At 42.1% G+C, this 19,609-nt stretch overlaps 1 protein-coding gene across 5 annotated transcripts in view; it reads left to right on the top strand.

Annotated features, from left to right (window-relative positions):
• LOC112112193 (ELAV-like protein 4) overlaps positions 1-19,609 on the top strand; it is a 53,950-nt gene that overhangs the window by 16,714 nt on the left and 17,627 nt on the right. For all 5 annotated transcript variants that reach the window (XM_024208001.3, XM_024208002.3, XM_024207999.3 and 2 more), the window contains one exon: positions 18,105-18,208. In XM_024208001.3, the coding sequence (XP_024063769.1) occupies positions 18,105-18,208 (104 nt within the window). The remainder of the gene's footprint in view (positions 1-18,104; positions 18,209-19,609) is intronic.

Genomic DNA, 19,609 nt, shown 5'->3' with positions numbered 1-19,609 from the left:
TTTTTCCTCTCCCTAACCCTTCTTCTTTCCTTCCCTTCTAGGCCCAGAGCTGAGGATAGAAAGATAAGGCCAGAGAGAGGGAAAGGGACAGAAAAGATTCCCAGAAAAGCAGTGGAGCTCCAGTCTCTCTTTTGAGTCCCCTGCTTCCAAATGAGACTTGGGTTCATGCGGGAGGGGCAGCAATAGACAGCGCACCAAGAAATCTGCCACCTTTGGAGGCTCCAAGGCTACATTGCCCAGCATTCATCCTCCCCTTGCTGCAGTGGGGGCACTGTCTGCCATGCTAGAGACCTCCTATCCTCCATCCCTCCCAGCAACTGGCTCAGCTTAACTGCACCCCTGCCTCTGTCCCTGGTGCTTATCTCAAGCAGCTTGCACAACCAGCGGTGCAAAATCAGCATGGCTGATACTGAAATGCTCCCACTTCCCACGCAATTTTCCTTCCTGCCAACACCACAGCCGCCTCTCCTCCACACATCTCCCCGAAGCACTGACACACTTTCTCTACAGTCATGGGAAGCACAACCAGACTTTCTTCTGTCTGGGCCTCTGGGAGTTACCAGCTTGAGAGACCGTCAGGGAGCTGGGATCTGTTGCTTGTGGTAGTATATATATCCCCAGTTCTCCTCTCTGTGCCCCACAGATTTCTTGGCAGCCCCAGCGCCTGAAAATAGCCTGTCTCTTCAGAATGGGCTCCCTGATGCCCCCATCCCTCAAATTTTCTCCTCTTCAAGAATGACAGCATTACTCTGTTTGAGCCTGACCAGATCAAGCCAGCCCAATTTCCATCTTCTCCTACAAAGAGAGACTGGCTTCAGCACTTCGACAAGGTTCCTCTCAGGATGCCTACGCAAGAGACAGTTCCACTGTCACTGCATTGACATCTTCCCAGGTCTAAATGCTTTCTTCCAATCCTTTGGTGCTGGGAAATGTCAGAAGCCTAAACCCCGTGCTGTGAAACTCTGGACTTTCTGGACAAGGGGAGCATTTGCCCTCTCTCTCTGTCTAGATAAAGAAGGGTTAGATTTTAATCCTGTTATTTCCTTGTGTACGAGCCTGTGAAGAGGAGGAACTTCTGCCCCGTCTCTTACCTCCATCTCCTGAACCTGCACATCTCTAACCACCTGGGTCCATTTTCTTCACTCTCTAGAAGGGTGACTTCCTTTGCTCATTTGAATTTTGTCATGCCTACCTTCTATGATTCCAATCACCCAGTCCACTGGCGCTTTTTCTGCTTCACCATCTGTGATCACCACCTGAAGATCTTGGTTGCTGTGATGGAAGCACCTGCATCCCTATCTCAGTGACATCCTGATTCAGGTGCTCTGTGCTCCTGTGGTAGAATGATCACGGAACAGGGTACTGCGATACCTGGCATCCCATGGTTTCATAATCATTCAGGACAAGTCCAATCCGCTTCGCTGTCAGACCCTTCTGCACCTTTAAATAAGCTTGGATTCCCGAATGGCCGCGGCCCTCCTCTCAGAACAGGCTTCAGTCTCTATTGGATTCTGTCTCAAGTCCTGGCTCCCTCCTTCGCGCCAGACAGAGATGATTGATCTTTTAGGCTACTTCGCAGCCATTGTGGATCTGATTCTCTTAACCTCTCTCCACCTTAAGCCCCGATGTGCCTCCCTTTTGCCCAGATACCACCGCATATGTTACCTGTGTGGCTCTTTCTCTCTCACCAACAGCCTGTCCCCCCGCCCCCGATTACCTAGTGCTCCCACTTAGCCCCATCACAGTGGGTGTCTCTTTACTTCCCCACCATTTCCCGGTTTCTCTAGCCACAGATGCCAGTCTCTTGGGATCCATTTCAGCCCAGGAGACTTTATCGTCACAGGATCAGAGAGAGAGCGCATTATCGTACTCACATTTCAGACCATCTTCTTAGTCAGACATGGGTATCCCTGCTCCTTCACAAGTGCATCCTGGTCTGAACAAGTACTGAAAAAGACTTCACCTTTACTGGGATCAGTCACTGATTTATTTATTTTTTGTTAATGCTCCTGGGTCTCCCATTTGACCCCCTGGAAGTCCCTTTCAAACTACTGTCTCCTCAGGTGGCTGTTTCAGCCATGAAACATCCACCAGATGGGGGGATAGAATTGAGTGCTCTCATTATTACAGGCATTCAAACGTGTGTGATCACAAGAGTTTGGAAAAGTTTGCCAGTTTGTCTGTTTTGAGGCTGCCATGAAAACGGATGGCTGAAGGGTTGCATTCTACTCTCCTACAAGCAAACCAAGTGCCAGAACCCCAGCTGGTCAGTTGTCACAGTTTCCTAGGTTGAGAGGGCTGATGCACCTACTTCCCAGGCATAGAAAGTGTCTGTGTTGTCTCCACACATGTATAAAGTGCCATCAGCTGGAGCTGACGATATCCTGGGGTTGTAAGCAAGGCAAGCCCTCCTCCTCAGGGTACTATTTGTTACATCTTTTGGCTATCCTCACTGTCCCTATGGGCACAATGGAAGAAGAGGGACATAGGCCAAGGGAAAATTATTCCCTGGTAATTCTTTTATTCATAGCCCTTTCTTCTCCAATTCTACATGCACCTGCCTCCTCACTTCTGTTTATCCTTGTGTCGCTTTTCCCCATATTTCTACCTTTTTAAACTTCTTTCTATTCCTGCATCCTCTCTTTCTAAAAAGAATTGGGCAGACTGGAAGCTTTCTATATAGGGCTTGACTCACAGATCGTTTGCCTTTTTGCTTCCTGGTCGATTGGAATCATAATGCTGTATAAGTACCTTGCTGAATTGGGGCCCAAAGTAGGAAAATAAAACACAAATTAAACAGGATAACTTTTTTTAAGTTAACCTTGTGAAAGGGAACAGTGCTGGCCATTGGGTGTCTTCAATTGAATACCCAAATGTGGTACCTGTAGCAAATGAGCACAGTTGAAGGTAACAAATCTGTCATTCCGAGTCTAAGGAGAATGAGATGGGAGTTTTGTTGTTGCTGCTGTTCTTAAGTAGAGTTTCTTCTTTGAAGAGGTTTTTAATAAACTTGCTGAAAGTATCACTTTGAATCCTGCATGTTAGACGGAGGTAGAATTAATGAGAAGTGGTTGACTTTCCACTGAAATTATTCATAAATTTCAGTGATAGACCTAGTTAGTTTTAGTACATGTGGACAATGAGCTGGCAACGTTTCCCTGCTTTAGCATGTTTCCTTCTTCTTCCATTACACAGTATGTTGCAGTGTTTCTCAAACGCGGCCACCATGGCCACATGCAGCCACCAGGGGCTTTGCTTGCGGCCACGGCCTCTTGGGCTGTTATTGGGGGGGGAGGGCAGGCAAAGTAGCGGCCCCTTCCTGTTACTCATGGATGCACCGCCTTGGTGTTGGTTGCTGGGGCCACCAGCAGTGGTTTGGGCCTGCTCCCCCTTTGGAGACACCTGGGGCGGGCACAATGTTGGAGGACCAGGCAGCTGGTGAGTTCCCCACCTTCCCGGGGGTGGTGGAGTTCAGGCTTTGGGCTTCAGCAGCCCTGAGGTGACAGGACAGCGGGGTGGCAGGCTCTGGCCACAGGGCTTCAGGCTCCAGCCCCCCTCCTACCCCATTGCCCCTAGCCCCCGCTGCCTCCCCCGACCCTCTCTTTCTCCCCCTCCCCCCATCCACAGCTTACTATGTCCCCATGCTTGACAGGGCTGAGTAAGTCTGCTGTGAAAAGCATATTTGTATGCTTATTAATATCACTTTTCACAACAGACTTATCAGCTACCAATAAATAAATTACAATGATTTAAACAGGCATATGTGCGTATTTATTTGTTTTTCCTAAAGCGAATTAAGTCTTTTAGGAAAAAGTGTGAGAGGAGCCACCAGCAAGAGTTGGTGGCCGCACTCTGAGGCCACCAAAAAATTTGTCCTGAGAACCCGTGTATTAAAGAGTATTATAAATACCTGAAGCACCACAGTAGTCCCTTTTCTTTCACAGTTCATGAAGATTGTAAAAGTACTGCTGTTTTTAAAGCTTAGACAGGACACTGTATTTGTAAATTAAGGCTCATTGTAGTCTACCCTTTTATGGATGGTGAGATTTTATAGATAAACTTATTTTGGAATATGCACATATGATAAAGTCGGCATCACCTTTCAGTGTCTTGCCAGATGCTGTGTAAAGTAATCTAAAAAATTTAGCTACTACAGATGAACCTTCTTAGATGTCAGTTTACAGCTTGTATTTATGTTTAGGTTGATCAGATTAAAATACTGCAGATACAGATCGTGTTGTTAATATTAAATTTTGTATTCCGGTCTATAATAAATTATTTTTCCTCTGTTCATTGGAAAAACTGGTTAATAGAGCTCATAAGAGAGTTTAATTAGTGGGCTGTTTGTGAAACAGAATAGGTATTCTGAGTCATTGCTCAGAATTACTCTGAAATTTCTCAGTGTTGGATTGTTTTTCTTTTTCTCGTTTCCGTTGTTGTTTGACGCAGGATGTTTGGGTACAGGGAGCATTGCATAAATGTAGCTGAATGCAATAATTTAATGACAGAAGCACTAGGTTTTTTAATTAGCAGCCAAGCAGATTTTAGACATGGTTACTAGAATATTTTGTTATATACTGTATGCCAATCCTGTCTTTGTAAAAGAGTATTTTCTTCTTTTTCCAATACTTTTATGTGCTTCTGAATGCAAGTATCACTGCCACCACGACAACATAAAATACCTCCTTCTCTGAGTTGGCTACCTCTCTTCTGGTGATTCTTCTTCTTACCTGTTCTCCTTGCATGACAGAATGCATTCCTGGCCTTCCAGCAAAAATACTTCTTCTGTAGACCAGGCAGAATGTTTTATCAAGACAGTGTTTCTGCTGAGCCCTGCCAATACAATTCCTTGATCAGTCATTAGGGACATCTGCAATGATTGAACTTGTATCACTCACCTGGTTTAGTTACCCCTATGCCGCCTTTTCTCTTGAATAAAATAGTGCACATATAATTTAATCACTAGAGTAGTTGGGTTTTTGTAAACGTTGACTCTGGATAAAATTGTCAAGAAAGCCTGACGTGACTTAGGAGTCTAAAGTCTTATCAACATGGTGGTAATGCTTACCATTGTGGGGGGAGTGATTTCTGAAGAGCATAAACACATTGTGCATTGATCGGCCCATGTAGACCCTGCTGATGCACACTAAAGGTTCCCTAGTGCGCTTTAATGTAGTACTGTTTCAACAGCACTGTATTAAAAGCGCAGTAGGGAATATGCAGTGTGCACCTGCAGAGTCCACGCAGACCAATTAATGAGGAACCTGTTAGTGCTCTTTAGAAATCACACCCCCATAGTAAGCATTACCCCACCACGTAGACAAGCCCTAAGTCCCATTAGCAAATGGGATTTGGGCTCCCAAGTGCTCTAAGTCCCTTCTTGTTGTAGAAGACTTTGAAAAAATTTACCCTATGAACAGTGCAGTCCATGCATCTGTAAATTATATACATTAATCTTATTAGTTACTTGAGCAAGATATGGCTGATGAAAGTTCAGAATCAAATCTGCTTCTGTGTGCTGCCTCCAGTTTTCATTCCATCTTGATTGGTACAGTGATGTGTTCACAATTGAGGATTCAGTTGCTTTTCACCTTAACAAGCTAAAGTTGTTTGATGAATTCCACATTCAGTGTTGAGTTTTAGGAATCCGGAGGAGGCAGTGTCCCCCGTGATGAAGCTTGCACCACTTCCCTTGGGAGACTGTTCCATAGCCTAACAGTTATTGCTGTCTGGAAGTTTTTCTCTTGAAATTTAGCCTATTATTTTTTTTGCCTTTCTTAATTTCATCCCGTTTCCTGCAGTTACAGCTACAGATATCTCACTAATGATTCCTCTCCCTCCTTGGTTTTACACACTTCAAATATTTGCAGGCTGTTATGCCTCCTTTTAGTCATCGCTTAGCACAGCTACAGCGTATTTTAATACTTAAATATTTAGCTTTTTGTCTTGCCTCATAAGCCATTCTCAAGTCCCCGGTCAGATCCATTGCTGTTTTCTGAAATCTGCCTCCAGTTTGTCAGTATTTTTCTCATGTCCCAAAATTAGTGCACTATTCTAAGTCTAGCTGGGCCAAAGCTGTAGAGAGAGGGAGCTGTCACCTCCTTCCTCTAGGATGTGATGCATTTGTTTATGCAGCCCCCTTTGAGGTGGAGAGTAGGAGGGCAGCTACTTCATGTTGCAAACACGTATAATTTGATTTGTGCTTTGCCCACATTATAGGTCTCTCTTAGCATCATTGCTTCCCATTTTATCTCCTCGTGTGTGTGTGTGTGTGTGTGTGAGAGAGAGAGAGAAGGAGGAGGAGAGAGAATGAGTATTTTTCCCCAATGTATTAGTTTTCATCTTTCCATGCTGAATCTTATTTTATTTCTACCTACATTACTAATTTGTGACTCTTTGTCTTCGGCTTTTCTTCTGTCTCGGATTCACTGCTGTGGACAGAAGTAATAACTCATGGGGATTTCTGTCCCAATTGTGCATTACTCCAGGTCATTGGATTTTTGTGGACAGCTGTAGCTCAATTCTGTTCTTGGAAAAACTGTTCTTTCCAGAACACAAAATCCACTAGTCCTCAGGACTCCATACTTCTTACAGGGAGATAGGGAGGAAAAGAAAGTGAGGGGAGGTAGAGAGAACTAAATACAAAGTGCACAGGGAGGGGGGAATCCATATATTTGCTCAAGAAATGGACTCCAAATTCTCTCATAAGTATAGTCCTTTTGTAGCCCATATATAACCACCTCATATGAGGGTTTTTTAATGTATCATAGATTTTAATTATTGACTCAGATCATTGGGACTCACTGTGTGTGTGGGGCGGGGGGGGAGAGAGAGAGAAAAAAATCACCAAAATAAAACTTTTTAAATCACTGTGGGGAGCACAAATCTTAAATTGGGTGTATCCTGTTTTTGTTTGTGTTAATTTCTTTCACAGTACAGTAGTTCTGTCTCCAGATTCGGGGGCATTGTTATGAGAAGGAATTTAAAGGTTAAGACTTCCAAAATTCAATCTGTCAGTTGTGTCTTTTAATTTAACTACACTGAGCTAGATGCTCATTTATACTGCTGTGGCAGGGTAAAAGGCAAATTTTACACCCACTTTTAAAGTCCTTTTACCTGCCAGTGAGATGTAAGGAGGCAGTAGTGTAAATCAAACACACCGACCTCAGATTACAACTAGTCAGAAAAAGGTGTTTTTTTCCCTATTGAAAACGTCAACTTGTCAGTGAAAAATTGAAAACCAAAATAGCTTAACTGAATTAACCCAACTTCATTCTCAAGCAGAGGAGCGTTGGTCCAATGGTTTGGGTGTTGGCCTGACACTTGAAAGATGTGAGTTCAGTTCCCAGACTTCGGGCAAGTCACAGAATCTCTTTGTCTTTGGGATATGTCTACACTACCCGCTGGATCAGCGGGCAGTGATTGATCCAGCAGGGCTCGATTTATCGTGTCTAGTCTAGATGTGATAAATCAACCCCCGAGCCCTCTCCCGTCGACTCCTGTACTCCAGCGCCGCGAAAGGCGCAAGCAGAGTTGACGGGGGACCGGCAGCAGTCAACCCACCGTGGTGAAGACACCATGGTAAGTCGATCTAAGTACGTCGACTTCAGCTACGTTATTCACGTAGCTGAAGTTGCATAACTTAGATCGATTCCCCACCACCACCTCCCAGGGTAGACCAGGGCTCAGTTCTCCATCTGTGAAATGGGGATTATAGTACTTCTCTATCTCACAGGCGTGTTTCTGAGGATTAATGCACCAAAAATTGTGCGGCACTAAGATAGTGGGAGCCTATACGTATCCTAGAAATAGATAGATTCAGTCTCCAACCAACATGGCTGCAACTGCTTCCAACCGACATGTCTCTTCTCTGAGCTCTGCATTCAGAATATTCCAAGTCTTAACTGGTGCAGTGATCACACACAGTCACCTCCGTTCTTACAGCGCCATACTTACTTCAGATGAGATGTAAAATAGAAATCCCAAATACTTGAGGTCATTAAAAGACCATGGGACGCTTTCTGCAAAAGTAGGGATGTTGTAATTGATGTCCTGGTCAAAGTCCAACTGGAGTAATCTTCCCTTGCACTTCCATTTGGACACCCTGGTCTTCATTTCCTCTTTTGAATGGTTGTGCTGTGTCTTGGTCACTGTGCACTTCATTCTCGAAGTTGTTTGTTTTTCAGCTGCAGAAGGTCCCTAAAAGTGGGGGGGCCACCGGTGCCCGAACTGTGACCCTGCCTCCAGCGCTGCCCCTTCTCCCTGAGGCCCTGCTCCCACACAACATCTTCCCCCCGAGACCCCGCCCCCCCCTTGCTACTCTCCACCCACCCCCATTCCGGTGCCCCTGTTTCAGTTGTATGCTCCCTATACGTACTGGGTGAGATTTCCAAAACTGGTCAGCAGGGAGTGTTTTTGAATGTCAGGCCCATTTTGTATGTTAGTTTGCTTCATTTCATAGGTGTTCTTTGATACTTCAGGATGAAAAGCCTTGTGCAGTATAAAGCTATGGCCTGAGTTTCAGAGGCACGGAGCATAATCAACTTCCATTTGAATTCACTGGGCGCTTCCAGGGCCCAACATCTCTGCCATTCAAGCCGCTAAAAGCTATTATCATACATTAAAACATTGTGTCAAAAATATGAAGGCGGACAAAGCAAATGTTATTGTAATCTCCCTGCTGTAGTTTGTGAAAGCCGGGTTTTATAGCCTAGTGCAGCTCTGAATGGATGGTCTTTTTCTTTTAGCTCTTCGTCTAGGGCCACCATATTCGAGGCCTAGTTATTCCCTGCAGACTAGAGGCTCTAAAACTCATGAGGTGGTTTTGACCTGGTGAGTCTTAAACATTTGTTTCACGTAGGATTATAGGATATCTTTTTTGAGTTTTTGAACAAGTCTTTTTACTATCTGGTCTGTCTTTCTTTTTCTATCTATTTTTGTACAGCTTCTTGTACCTCCCTCATCGTCATACTATCTGAGCACTTTTCAGCAGTGCATTAAACAATTGGACTAAAATATGTACTGTCGGGGGACAGTTAGGACGTGTAGTGTCTTTTGTTTGGTAGGGTTTTGTTTTTAAACACTCAGCAATTTGTGCATGATATTAGAGAAGGAGCGTACCTTGCACTTGGAAGGCGAGGTCTTGAGGTTTGTGATAGTCCTTAGTTCCTGTGAGAGTTCGTTTCACAATTTTGAACCAGTCTCCCCCACCCAGCTGCTTCTCCTGCACAGATGAGCTTTTATCGGATTCCCTCTGGCATTACTAGAGTTTAGGTAGTCTAGAAATTCACTTTCTGTGAGATTTCCTACGGGAGAGTGCAACCTTTGCCATTCTGATTGCAGGACTTCAATGCCTTTAGGGAAGAATTTTCTGAGGGATACCATCCTTTGAGCAGTATTTTATGTCAGTGTGTTTGTGTTTCAAACATTGGTGCCTTACTGAAGCTTCCAGCTAGATGCAGTCTTAAACCATGAAACTTATGAGCTTCCTCTTAAGTTTGGTTTTCCTGATTTTATTATGTTCCCAGACAATTAGTGACTTTTAGGGGAGGGGAGAGTGGGGAACAGCATCCTTGTTTTACTTGGGAATCCCAGGTATCCCTGATCTATAAGACCCCCCCCCCTTTCTAGCTTAAGATTTTTGTTACTGGCATCTCCATTTTAAGCAGCAATAAGCAGCGCTCTCAAATTGTAGCTGTACCACAGCCTGCAGGAGAGAGGGTTCAGCATTTCTTTGGACACTGGAAGGGTCCTTGCAACTTATTTAGCAACAACTGGCTGTTCCCGTGGTTTAGAGCACTACTGCATCTTGTAAGAACCTGCATATTAAGAGGTGGCTCTGGCATTGTCTCTCTATAAACCATAAGAGTTCTCTATTTCAGAGAAGGTTGGCTGGGATTTACTCTGCTTGGGCCCAGCCTGCCTTCTGTAACATCTGAGATACGTGAACACTTATAAGTCACTTTCAAATTGGAGCATAGTTATTGCATCAGTAGTACTGGACTATTTCCTATGACCTGTATTCTTTCAGGAGATACCATTCTGCGCCCATCAAAAATACTTTTGTTTCTTTGTCAAGGACCAAACCATTCACAGTTTATCTCTCTCCCCCTTTTGAGAATGACCCTGAAAATGCTTGCTAAATTTCTAGCAGATGTGACAGCTAGACTGTAGTAGAAACAGGCTTTCTCTCCATTCTTGGACAAGCAGCAGCTTCCCTAAACAAAGTTCAGTTTACTCTGAAGCAGTTCACGTCTATTTTAAATAGCCTGCAGGGTAATTAGACACTGTGTTAGAAAGCTACACCTGGTACAAGACAAGTAATGACCTTCACACTCCGATTATATTGGCTTATGGCAGTGAGGGGCTTACCTTAATTTTCTGATCTTGATAGCATTGTGTATTGTGTTACCATACCCTTCTTTCAGTACAGATTCCTTGGATGACAGCAGCTTCCTCTGCCCTTCTGTGAAAGGGATGTAAAGACAGATGACGTATCAAGTTACTATGAAAATGGGCACACTTTAGGAGCAAGAATACAGAGGACAAGTGGACTGAACAGGAAGTGTTCTCGCTTCCAAAGATTATTCCTAATAAGAATATGGTCAGCTCTTTGTAGACAGTGTCTGGCAGGAAGGGGACACTTAAGATTATCAGAGAGTCAAAAGGCTTCCTCCTCTTTCTGTAGGTATAACTGCTCATGGAGGCCATCTAATCAATAAACCATAAGTAAATACTTGTACGAAAGTTTGGTGAGGGATGGTTTAATGTAAGATCTTGCACACGATGAAATGCCTACTGAGGTGTTCTTCCATCAGCTGATACCAAAGTAAAGACTGATGCTACTTAATTGACCATCTACTCTGCAGAACCCTGCAGAACTCAGTGCTATCTTCCTCAGGGTAGATTGTCGTCCCCCCCCCCAGCCTTTTTTGGGGGGCCAAGGGGGATGCATGAGACTTTAGAGTGAAAAAGTTCGGTATGCAGGATTTCCTTGTGAAAAATCTGGGATGAGGCCTAGGCCAGAGCTTGTTAGAAGCCCCACTATTGACTAGTTGAAACTTAAAAGAAGTTCCATTCATAAAACTTACATTTGGAGGGCCTCTACTCTTCATATTTGCTTCTTCTTGGTGGTTGCCTAAATTAAGACCTATGCTTAGTTCTTACTTTCCCTTGGTCTGAATCGCCTCTCCACGGCTTCCCTCCCCTTTTTAGGTGATTGCAGTCAGTTTCTCTTTTGGGGAACTATCATGGCAACTGAAATGAAGAACTTGGCAGCACATCTGTCTCTGTGCATTTTGAATGTGTCCATCTCTGTAGTATCCATGTAACCTTCTGTGAATGCTGCGTCGTCTCCCTCAAAATACGTTTTCTAATGAGATAAGATCATTTTTGCCATTCCTAATTTTTCCCTGTGCCTCCCTCTTCTTTCCACATCCCCCTAAAGTAAGCTGATCTTTTTAAAAGAATAATTAGAAAAAACAGGAATGTGTTTAAAATCCTCTAGAAATATGTTGGGTTTCTCAAGCACTGGACATCCAGGATGGGAACCCTAAATATAATTAGGTCTCTTGTATTGCTAGTGTTTTAAAGGGGGAGAATCCCCCAGCTACTCTTAATTTTTGTTAAGAAAAAGAAATATGGCATTTTGCAAGCTTCTTTTAAACATGTCAAGAAGCCATTTGATAATTTTTCTTGTTTGCTTGCTGGCTTTCATTAGGATATGGTAAAAAGCAGAACAGTCTGTAGACAATGCCTTTGCTGATTTGTAAGTGAAAACTATTAATCAAAAATGGTATGGAGGAGAGGAATACTTCCCCCCCCCCCCCAAACTTGCCTCTGCATTTCCTGGGTGAGTTTGCTGCTTCCATTGGGAGTGCAGACCTGAGTTTGAAAGATACTGCTGTGGACTGTATTAATGATTTGCACCTGTGTTTGGAAAGCTTGTAAAATGGAAAGATCCATTGTTCTTGTTCAGATTGTCTAATTGCAATAATATCTAAGGGCCTTAACCATGGACCAGAACCCCATTGTGCTGGGTGCTGTACAAACCCAAAACAAAAAGATGGGTCCCTACCCCAAAGAGTTTGCACTTTAAATATAAGGCAAAAGACAACAAATGGAGACAGATAGGGTAGTAGAATGAAACCATGAGACAACATTGGTCAGCATGACACAGTTTTATCAGAATACCAGAAACCTAACCGCTGTCAAGTTTTTTGTAGGTATCCTGGCATAGGAGTGTTTGAAGGAGGCTAATGAGCTTTGCAGATGTTTATGGGGAGTTCCTCCAAAGCATAAGGGGTAGCTCTGGAGAAAGCATGAAGTTGTTTGTTTGAAAATGTAACAGTGACCAGTGGAGGCTGGTTAATTGGCATCATCTCAGCTGGCCTAATAGGGAAGCAAGTTGAACTTCAATTTGGCAAGAAATCCTTCACTAAATATCACAGGATTAAGTACAGATGCGGGGGCAATGATTGGATTTAAGGAACCGAGCAATGTGTGATGTACAGCATTTCATCTGTAGGGGTCTCTTTAAATCCCCAGGTGACATGTGACTGAATGTGGTTACCATCTGATGACTGATGTAAAATGGGTTAGTAGTTGTGGTCCAGTTACTGAAGGGGAGATATTGCATTGCAAGAAGAGCATTGAAGTAATGGACACCAGCTGGCATTCACATTGACGATTTCGGGAGAGCAGCCAAAGATTTCAGTTAGTGTCTCACCTCTAGATTGGGTGAGGTACAGGGAAGATGTGGTGTAGGGAACCTGGCATTACTGGTATCCATATTATACCTGGTCTTGTGAATAACTAGAGGGTTCCAGCGTCCAGTGCAGACAACCTAGCACTGTTTGTGAATGTGATGAAATTCCCTTTATTTAAAAAAAAAAAAAAAAAAGGCAGGAGGGGCCCCTAAATTTTTGGTTTTGGCTTAATGCTGCTCACACGTTGATGGGTCTCAAGACCAAAGAGAGTCTGATTTCTTCACATGTGGGTTTCAAAAGAGCATCCAATGTGTGGGACACCAACCTGAAAAGGCCCAGCTTGGCTCAGAGGATGATGTTGTCTTTTTTGTTTTGCTTTGGGGAATGGCTGCACTAGAAACTGGGAGGGGAGGTAGGGCTGGGGAGAGAGAACAACAAGCTGGAATAGTAGCAGTGCGAAGATCTAGAAATATAACATGTTAGCCCCACCTAATCGTGGTGTCTAATGAACTAGTGGATTCCCAAGTACAGAAAACGAGACTCACAATTTAACCTGGTGCTGTGATGTGACGTGTGAATGGACTGCTGTGCCTATGCAGAATCCCATTGAGATGCCCAACTGCATGCTATATGTTGCCGGATCAGGGCCTAAGAAATGGTTTCCTTTTTCAGAACATGCAATAAAAAGATACGATCAAATAAATGAAAGCTCATATTTCTTGGCCATGGTTTTGAACAAATCCTCTTCCCCTCCTCCAGTATCCATTTGCAGTGCACGTGAATCTAGAGTCTGTTTTTATTGTCATGAGATTTATTGCTATTGAGAATAGTTTGAAAATAATTTATATTTAGCATGATTTGTTCCATTTTTTTTGTTTCTTGGCTGTGAATGTTTTAGTACACTAAAAATTTACAGTGTCTGCTAGCCATCTCATATGCTAACCAAGCATAGGTTTTCACAAAATTATTTTTCTGTGGATTTTTCCTTTTGGCTCTGTTGGCCGGCATTCTGTTGACTGAGGTAGAATTTTTTTTCCTTCAGCATCATTGATATAAAGTATAGACTGCTAAATCATATGACAGAATGCAGCAACAAAAATTTAGTAATTGAACCAACTGCATCAAGATTGTTGTGGGTTGAGCTTTAATGGTTCATATCATAGTAAAGCAGTATTTTTCCTTTTTTGGACTCCCTGAAATTAAGTGTTTAGAATGTTGAATAGGTCAATTTAGATTTTTCTTTCCACAAGAAATTTTATACAATATAACATCGCTGATGTAGGAATTAGCATACATGTGATAAAAACACAATCAGTAGCTTAGGAATAGAAGTTTATGAATAGCTTTTATACATGCATTATCAATCACTTCTTTTGAGGAATTTTGTTCTTTGAACCAGATTATGCAAACATGCAAAGGAGTAACTTTGCTCATGTGAATTGCCTCCTTCCACTTTAGAGGAAACATCCATGTAGATATCTTCTTGTGTGGAGGATGGCAGATGGCCAGTGCAAAGTAACCTTAATGATGTAACTAAGGAACTCCAGAGAAAGGAATGGGGGGACATGAGAAGCTTTGTCTCCAGGTCAGTGTTGTTCTCCTCTTGTATCAGCTGTCTCATGTCACTCTCTCCCCTTCCCAAAGTTCCTTTTAGGTTACTTTTATCTATATTCTCTTCCTTAAAAAGGTATTTATGCAAATGTCTTTGAGAAATGAGAGAGACAAGGTGGGTGAGCTAATATGTTTTTATTGATCCAACTTCTGTTGGTGAGAGAGACGAGCTTTTGAGCCACACAGAACTCTTCGGGTTGGGAATCATTAGGAAAGGGATAGATAATAAGGCAGAAAATATCATATTGCCTCTATATAAATCCATGATACGCCCACATCTTGAATACTGCATGCAGAGCTGGTCGCCCCAACTCTAAAAAGATATCTTGGAATTGGAAAAGGTACAGAAAAAGGCAACAAAAATGATTAGGCGTATGGAACAGCTTCCGTATGAGGAGAGATTAATAAGACTGGGATTTTTCATCTTGGAAAAGAGATGACTAAGGGGGGCTATGATCGAGACCTATAAAATCATGACTGGTGTGGAGAAAGTAAATAAGGAAGAGTTATTTACTCTTTCTCATAATACAAGAACTAGGGGTCACCAAATGAAGTTAAAACAAAAGGAAGTATTTTTTCACACCACACACAGTGAACCTGTGGAATTCTTTGCCAGAGGATGTTGTGAAGGCCAAGACAATAATAGGGTTCAAAAAAGAATTAGGTAAGTTAATGGAGGATAGGTCCATCAATGGCTATTAGCCAGGATGGGCAGGGATACAAAACCATTCTCTGAAATGTCCCTAGCCTCTGTTTGCCAGAAGCTGGGAATGGGCAATGAGATGGTCCACTTTATGATGATCTGTTCTCTTTATTCCCTCTGAAGCACCTGGCTTTAGCCACTGTCAGAAGACAAGATTCTGGGCCAGATGGACCTTTGGTCTGATTCGGTCTGGCCGTTCTTATGCCCTGTGTGACTCTGGGCAAGTAATTCAGGGCCAGATTCTTAAAGGTATCTATTGATATCTAGATATGTTATATGAGGTATGTTGCAACACTTAAGTGACTTAGACAGCTAAGTTCCATTTTCAAAAGTGACTTAAGCACCTAGGAGCCTATATCCCATTGACTTCAATTAGACTTAGGTGCCTAAATACCCTTTGAGAATCTGGGTCTAAAAGCTTGTCTCTTTTCAGAATGGGACTTAGCCATCTAAGTCACTTAGGCCTCACAGTGCTGAGCAGAGCAACACCTTAATACCTTTGAAAATCTGGGCCTTATTCTCTCTCTGCATCAGACAGTTCCCCATGTGTGAAATACTAATTATTTTATTGAGCTCTACTAATGAAAAGTGCTGTATAAGAGTGAGTTATTTATTATTATTATTATTATTATTATTTTATTTATTTGTATTGTGATAGCACTTACGAGCCCCAGTCCTGGAACAGGACCCTATGGAGCTAGGCACTATACAAACACACAACGCAAAGACTGTCCCTGCCCCACAGTGCATACCGCACTTGCCAGAGGTATTGAGGGTAAACATATTCAAGATTGGGAGGGGCCCACCTACAGCTGCAATGGGGTCCATATAAATACCTTAGATCAGGGATTCTCAAACTTCATTGCACCACAACCCTCTTCTGACAACAAAGTTACTACATGAATGGCCGCAGCCTGAGCTCCGCCGCCCCGGGTGGGGGAAGAGGGAGCTGCGGCCTGGGGGTGGGCAGAGGGAGAGCTTGGGCTTCAGCCCTGGGTCTAATGCTGGCCCTGGCGACCCCATTAAAATGGAGTCATGACCCACTTTGGAGAACCGCTGCCTTAGGTAGACAGAAAAGAGTGGGGAGGGGTGACATCAGAAGTATTTGTTACGCTATTTATGCTCCTGGTTCTTTGCTCAGTTTAACTTTTTGTTAATGCCAGCGAACTGGGGTTGGAATATATTTGTTGAGATGAATTTAGCCATTCAGGAAGAATGGGTGTGTTTTATGCTTGTACTTCTAGACCTAGTGAATGGAAGTGCTCCCTTGATGTATGTAATTTAAAATAGCAATTTCCTGTCTATAACGCTGTATGTGGTCGTAGCAGTGAAATAAAGCATTTCTGTGGGTTTTTAAAGGAGTTCTGCAATATGCGTTTAAACCTTAAAAATTGAGCACCTTGATCTGATTTTTAGAAGAGTGAGACACTCCTATTATATATGGATTATGCAACACAACATTTCTAGGTGATGTTGTTTTTTCCCAAATTCAGTAGGCCAAATGCGCGCGCTCTCTCTCTCTCTCTCTCTCTCTCTCTCTCTCTCTCTCTCTCTCTCTGCACAAAGACAAAGTAACACGGTTTTATGTAGCAGAGATGGAATCCCTCCACCAGACTAGGGCATAGCTCCTCATGTGCAGGATGCTTTGTGACCTCTGCTTCCCCCATGCAGGAGTGTGAGAAGGAGCTGGGTAGTTACTTCTGCATTATTGCAGTTAGAGCCTCTATGGAGTACAGTTTTCACAGCCTGTTATCTCTCTCCCTGTGTGGGTTTTTCACAACCTTTCTTCCTCTTACCCCTCTTGAGCAGAATCAGGATGATTCCTCTGCACATTGACCCCATGTGCAGGTAGGATTTGGACCTAGCATTTTCAAAATTCATTTAAAAAGTGTGTAACAATGGGTGAGATCCAAGAAAGTGCCTGCCTCCTGAGAATTTTTTTTTTTAAGCCTGGTTATCTGTACTCACTTCTGCATGCCCAGTAAGTGTCTGAGGTTTAAAAAAAAATACAGCAAATGATTGCATTTTCCAGATACCCAAAATAATTTAAATATGGCACATAAGACAGAGGAATTTGAAAGCCTGAGTGCAAAATCTGCCTGTGTGTTGCTGTTGTCTTTCGTGTTCCGTTAACATTCATATTGTAAAATCATTGGGAGAAAGGTCTAATATTTTTTGGTGTAGCTTTTGGTTATGTTATCCTTATCCTACTCCATTGCAGACACCTAGTTGTCCTTGCTGTGTGTGTATATGTATAGCGTTAATAATAGTACATCACTAGCTCCATGTTACTAAACTGAGTTGTTAAACCAGGTCTCCTCCTTCTACTACAAACATAAACACAGACATTACCAGTAAAACAGAAGCTGTTGAAATGATTTGGCTGCTAAAATGGGCTCCTGCCATCCGGATGCAGCAGCAGTTGTACCGTATTGTCTTTGCCGGCATCACCAACATACTAAAGAAAACATAATGTAAGAGCTTATCCTGGCATGGGATAGTCTGTCCTTTCTTTTCAGTTCTGCATTGCCACTCACAAGTCAATAAGACAATATAGAAAGTTTAAGTTGATTTTACAACCAACTGAGCAATGTGTTTTGGAGGGGTCTGGTAAAATATGAGGCTTCTGAACTTTCACATTATGAAAACCAGACAGACTCTATAAACAATGGCATGAGGAGCATTTATTTTTATTTCATTTTAAATGGGAACCATGTTGCTTGTACAGCTGATCCTCTAGTTTGTTACAAACTCAACACAAAGCTATTAATTGTGTTTATCTAATTCCATTGATATCAACACGTTACATGCTTTTCAGATAACTTGTAGAAAAGCATTTTTTTTTTAGCTTGCTTTTTTCTTTTAGGTATGTACATTATAGTGGCTAATTAAAAATTTTCTGTTAGCTTCCACAGAGTTGAATGGTGAAAAACTGACACCCTGCTGTATGTAGAGAGTCTAGGTGGAAGTGTGGTGAAAACAAACAGTAGAAGAGAATTTTGATTCCACATTTGGAAGTCATTCATGTGCTGAAAAGATACTGAGTCCTTTTTTGTTTTGTTTTGTTTCTTATGTTTCAACAGGGCAGAGTTTAGGGTATGGATTTGTTAACTATATTGATCCAAAGGATGCAGAGAAAGCCATTAACACTTTAAATGGACTCAGACTCCAGACCAAAACCATAAAGGTAAGAGAATACAAAGAGCCTTTTGCTAAATTTAGGAAGAGCAGTAAGTAGTTAAGACAGTTTTTGGAAATCTCATCAGTATTTTAATCTGACAATGTAAAGGGCACAGCTAACTAGCTGTTCCTTAAAACAAAGGATGTATGGCAGATGGAATCTTTTTTCTTTCAAACTGCTACTATTTTTATTTATTGGGGGGGGGGAGAACCCTCGTCGAGTATTCTATAGCGTTGTAATGGGATTTGAAGTTAGGATAAAACAGCCATTGAGAGAACATTACCCATAGAACAAAGGTGAAATATACAGTTGTATCATTCATAAATGACCACAACACACGTGTTAATTACAATTAATTTGGCATGTGATTATCAAACATTCAGTTCATAAAAGGCATCCTCTAATCAAGATACACTTCTTCCCAGTTAGGTGCCATTTTCAAAAACCACAGTACTCTCTTTCAAGGGTTATTCTTCCAGTTTCACTGTTCTTTGTTTGATTCACTTTCCCCCAAAGGGACTAGAGATCAAGTAGAAGCCACCCAGTTTGTTATGCAAACATGCCATTAGTTTCTCCCTGGTTTCCTCAGTGGTCCAAGCAAATTTCTGCACTGTAGAATTTCTTACTGCATCTCTGATTTCAGACAAATAGCCTCTGGATCTGCTCAGTTAATCAATCAGTAGCAAAAGTGTTGAGCTTTAAGAGAACAAGAGACTAATCCTTGAGATTATATATAAAATATTCTTTCCAAAATTCATCTTGCAGGAGCAAGACCGTCACACATGCATGTATTTATACCATGTACCAAAATCCTTGCCACAGGTTTTTATGCAGTTAAGGTTTGTATTTATTTAATTTATCCAAATGTGTAAAGTAAAGCAATAAAATAAACTATTCTTATCAACTGCTGCAGATTGAAATTTAATGCTGAGACTCAGCAATTTATTCATTCCACTTATAAAGTTGAGCTGCAGGTTACTCTCCACATTTATCTTAAAGGGACACTGACCAGATAAATATCATAGTTTTAAAAAACAGGTTCTTACCTGTTTTCTAAATGCCTTAGATTTAAAACTCAAATAAACGTCTAGTTTACTTCCTACTTTTAATGCTGTGCATTTACTACTTGCATATTAGACACTTTGTCCAATCTGACTTGAATTTCTTTTTTTTTTTTTTTTTTTTAATTACATTTCTATTTTTAATCGCTTTCACTTTCTGGTTCTCCTGAGGAAGAACTGTGCTGTTGTATTTGAGTTTCCTGTGCTGCTGGGGAATGTCAACTGCAAAAGAACATTTTAAATCTTTCTAGGTTTCATGAAACTACTTAAGTTATTATGCTTTTGTAACTTTTCTTAAATAGTTTAAATTCACAATTATTTTATTCATGTGTCTTTTAAAGGAGTT

Source organism: Terrapene carolina, unplaced genomic scaffold (assembly GCF_002925995.2).
Source record: "Terrapene carolina triunguis isolate 2854851 unplaced genomic scaffold, T_m_triunguis-2.0 Scaffold104, whole genome shotgun sequence".
Classification (NCBI taxonomy): domain Eukaryota; kingdom Metazoa; phylum Chordata; order Testudines; family Emydidae; genus Terrapene; species Terrapene triunguis.
The sequence above is the reverse complement of the archived record's forward strand: the minus strand, read 5'-3'. Positions and strand labels throughout refer to the sequence as shown.